This window comes from Triticum aestivum, chromosome 3A, assembly GCF_018294505.1.
Source record: "Triticum aestivum cultivar Chinese Spring chromosome 3A, IWGSC CS RefSeq v2.1, whole genome shotgun sequence".
Classification (NCBI taxonomy): domain Eukaryota; kingdom Viridiplantae; phylum Streptophyta; class Magnoliopsida; order Poales; family Poaceae; genus Triticum; species Triticum aestivum.
In genome coordinates this window covers 737559906-737562400 of record NC_057800.1, presented here as the reverse complement: position 1 = coordinate 737562400, position 2495 = coordinate 737559906, and the positions used below count along the sequence as shown (strand labels likewise).

Below are 2495 nucleotides of genomic sequence, written 5' to 3'. Positions count from 1 at the left end.
CAAACCTGTAGATTAGTCGACGTTAGTGTGGACTCTTTGGCGCACATGTGGCCCCGGAGTCCTGTGCCGTCGCACGCACAAAAAGCTAGCTGCAGGCCGTCCAAGCACGCAGCACGCGTTTGAAGCGATTCCCAGCCGCTTTACGTACGTGTGCCTGTCAGATCAGGATAGGTCGCTCCGTCCCAACGCAGGCAATCAGGCATCTGAGCATTTCTCGGATCGTATGCAGGATATCATTTTGTCCCATGCAGATGCTTCCTTTCAAGAGTCAACACGACGCACGCCGGCCGGGCGCCTCCTGCGCCTGCGCAGCCGGCGGTGGCATGCACGCACGCACGACGCTAGCTGTCGTCCCTTGGCCGCCACGTACTTCAACGACTCTCCCCTCCACTCTCTTCATGCACCGTTGCCCGCCCCGCCCTATAAATTTCCATGCCACACAACGATCAACCCCATCGCACCCAACCCAGACCTAGCTACCACACTTGATCCTCCACACTGCTAGCCGAACGAAGCTAGCAATGGCGAGGGCGTCGTCGTCGCTGTCCATGGGTGTGGTCGCCGCGGTGGCAGTGCTGGTGGTCCTGTGCAACGCCGTGCCGGCCGCCGCTCAGGGGAAGAAGGGCCCTCCGCCTCCTAAGCTATCGTCCAACTTCAAGACGATCCACCCGGGACGGTTCGGGAAGAGGGACCAGGTGCTCACCTGCGACGACCAACAGGACAAGAAGAACCCCTGCGTCGCCACCTGCGACAAGGACCGCTGCCCCCACGAGTGCATCGTCATGTGCCCAGGCTGCAAGACCTACTGCAGTAAGCCTACCTATACTAGCATACAGTATGTACATACACTAAGAATGAGGTGCCCAAACTAATTGACACCTTATTTTCAAGTGTGCGACTTCTACCCCGGGGTGTCTTGCGGTGACCCGCGCTTCACCGGCGCCGACGGCAACAACTTCTACTTCCACGGCAAGAAGGACCAGAGCTTCTGCGTCGTCTCCGACGCCGACCTCCACATCAATGCCCACTTCATCGGCAAGCGTAACCCCACCATGAGCCGCGACTTCACCTGGATCCAGGCCCTCGGCATCCGCTTCGCCGACCACCGCCTTTACATGGCCGCCCAGAAGACCGCCGAGTGGGACAGCGACGTTGACCGCCTTGAGCTGACCTTTGACGGCATACCCATCGACATCCCCACCGAGAACGATGCAGAGTGGCAGTCCACCATCGTGCCCACCTTGACAGTCACCAGGACCTCCGCGACCAACGGCGTCAGGGTCCAGCTCAAGGGGGTGTTTGACATCTTGGCCAATGTGGTGCCCATCACCGAGAAGGACTCGCGCATCCACAACTATGGCGTGACGGAGGAAGACAGCCTCGCGCACTTCGACATTGGGTTCAAGTTCCACGCCTTCACTGATGATGTCCACGGAGTGCTCGGCCAGACCTACCGCACGGACTACGTCAACAAGCTCAGCGTGAGCGCCAACATGCCCATCATGGGCGGCGCCGCCAGCTACGTCTCCTCCGACATCTTCTCCACCGACTGCAAGGTTGCCAGGTTCGGCCGTAGCCGTGGCGCGATCTCCATGATCACCACCAAGGCCAGTTAAACACCGTGCGTCGACGGCTAGCTCTCGAGACATTCGAGACTTACCCAGGAATAATAAGCATAGAGGATTTATGACATACTGATGCCACCAAAGACACACATGATCAGGTCATTTGGATACACACATAAACATGATTGTGGAATTGATACTGCAAATGATGAAATAAAATAAATTTTATTACTAAAGAATATGTCGCAGTTGAAGTCTTTTATATGTTGAATTTTTTTGTTACTCTGTGTACAATATATAATTTGCTGATCTGATGAATGACTTGAAACATAGTGAAAGAAAAATGTAGACGCACCTGTTGAACAACTTAACACCGTTCCTGCACACACACAAAAAGAGCAATTAATTCAACAACATTGGTGGAGAAAAAAAAACAAGTTCAACAAAACATAAGCCAAATCATGATAAACAAAATACCTTTTCAAAATATGTTATGTGGCCTAAATATGAGATCCATGATGTGTCGGCTCAGTCTATCAGAGATGCTCATAAAGACATGGTGTGCATGTGTGCGTTCATAAGGATGGGTGTATGTGCGTTTGTATTGTGTTAAAAAATGAGATCCACACCTCCACGTGACTAACTTGTGGCACGTAGGCAGGGAGATATCACCTAAGATATATAGTGGGAGTAACCCAGCCTTCTTGGACTTTAGCGCTTCCTGACCGTTGGATCTGGTCCTTGATGTGTTCTCGGCCGTTCGATCGCGAGATGGAGGGATACGGGCCGTCGGATCAAACCGTGAAACTGTAGATCGAAACAGTGTCAGAATCCTGTGCCACTGCGTGCGATTTCAGTGCCCCGCTGAGGGCAATTTCGTCATTTCACTCACAGGAGGATAAACGGGCTGCTCCCGTGGAGACAACCCTG

The 2495-nt window shown here is 53.5% G+C and overlaps 1 protein-coding gene across 1 annotated transcript; it reads left to right on the top strand.

The window, feature by feature from the left end:
• Positions 1–471: 471 nt before the first annotated feature.
• On the top strand, positions 472–1806 carry LOC123059594 (uncharacterized). Its single transcript, XM_044482126.1, has 2 exons — positions 472–810; positions 892–1806. The coding sequence occupies exons 1-2, from the start codon at positions 522–524 to the stop codon at positions 1614–1616; spliced, it is 1014 nt and encodes a 337-aa protein (XP_044338061.1). The 5' UTR covers positions 472–521; the 3' UTR covers positions 1617–1806.
• The last annotated feature ends 689 nt before the right edge of the window (positions 1807–2495 follow it).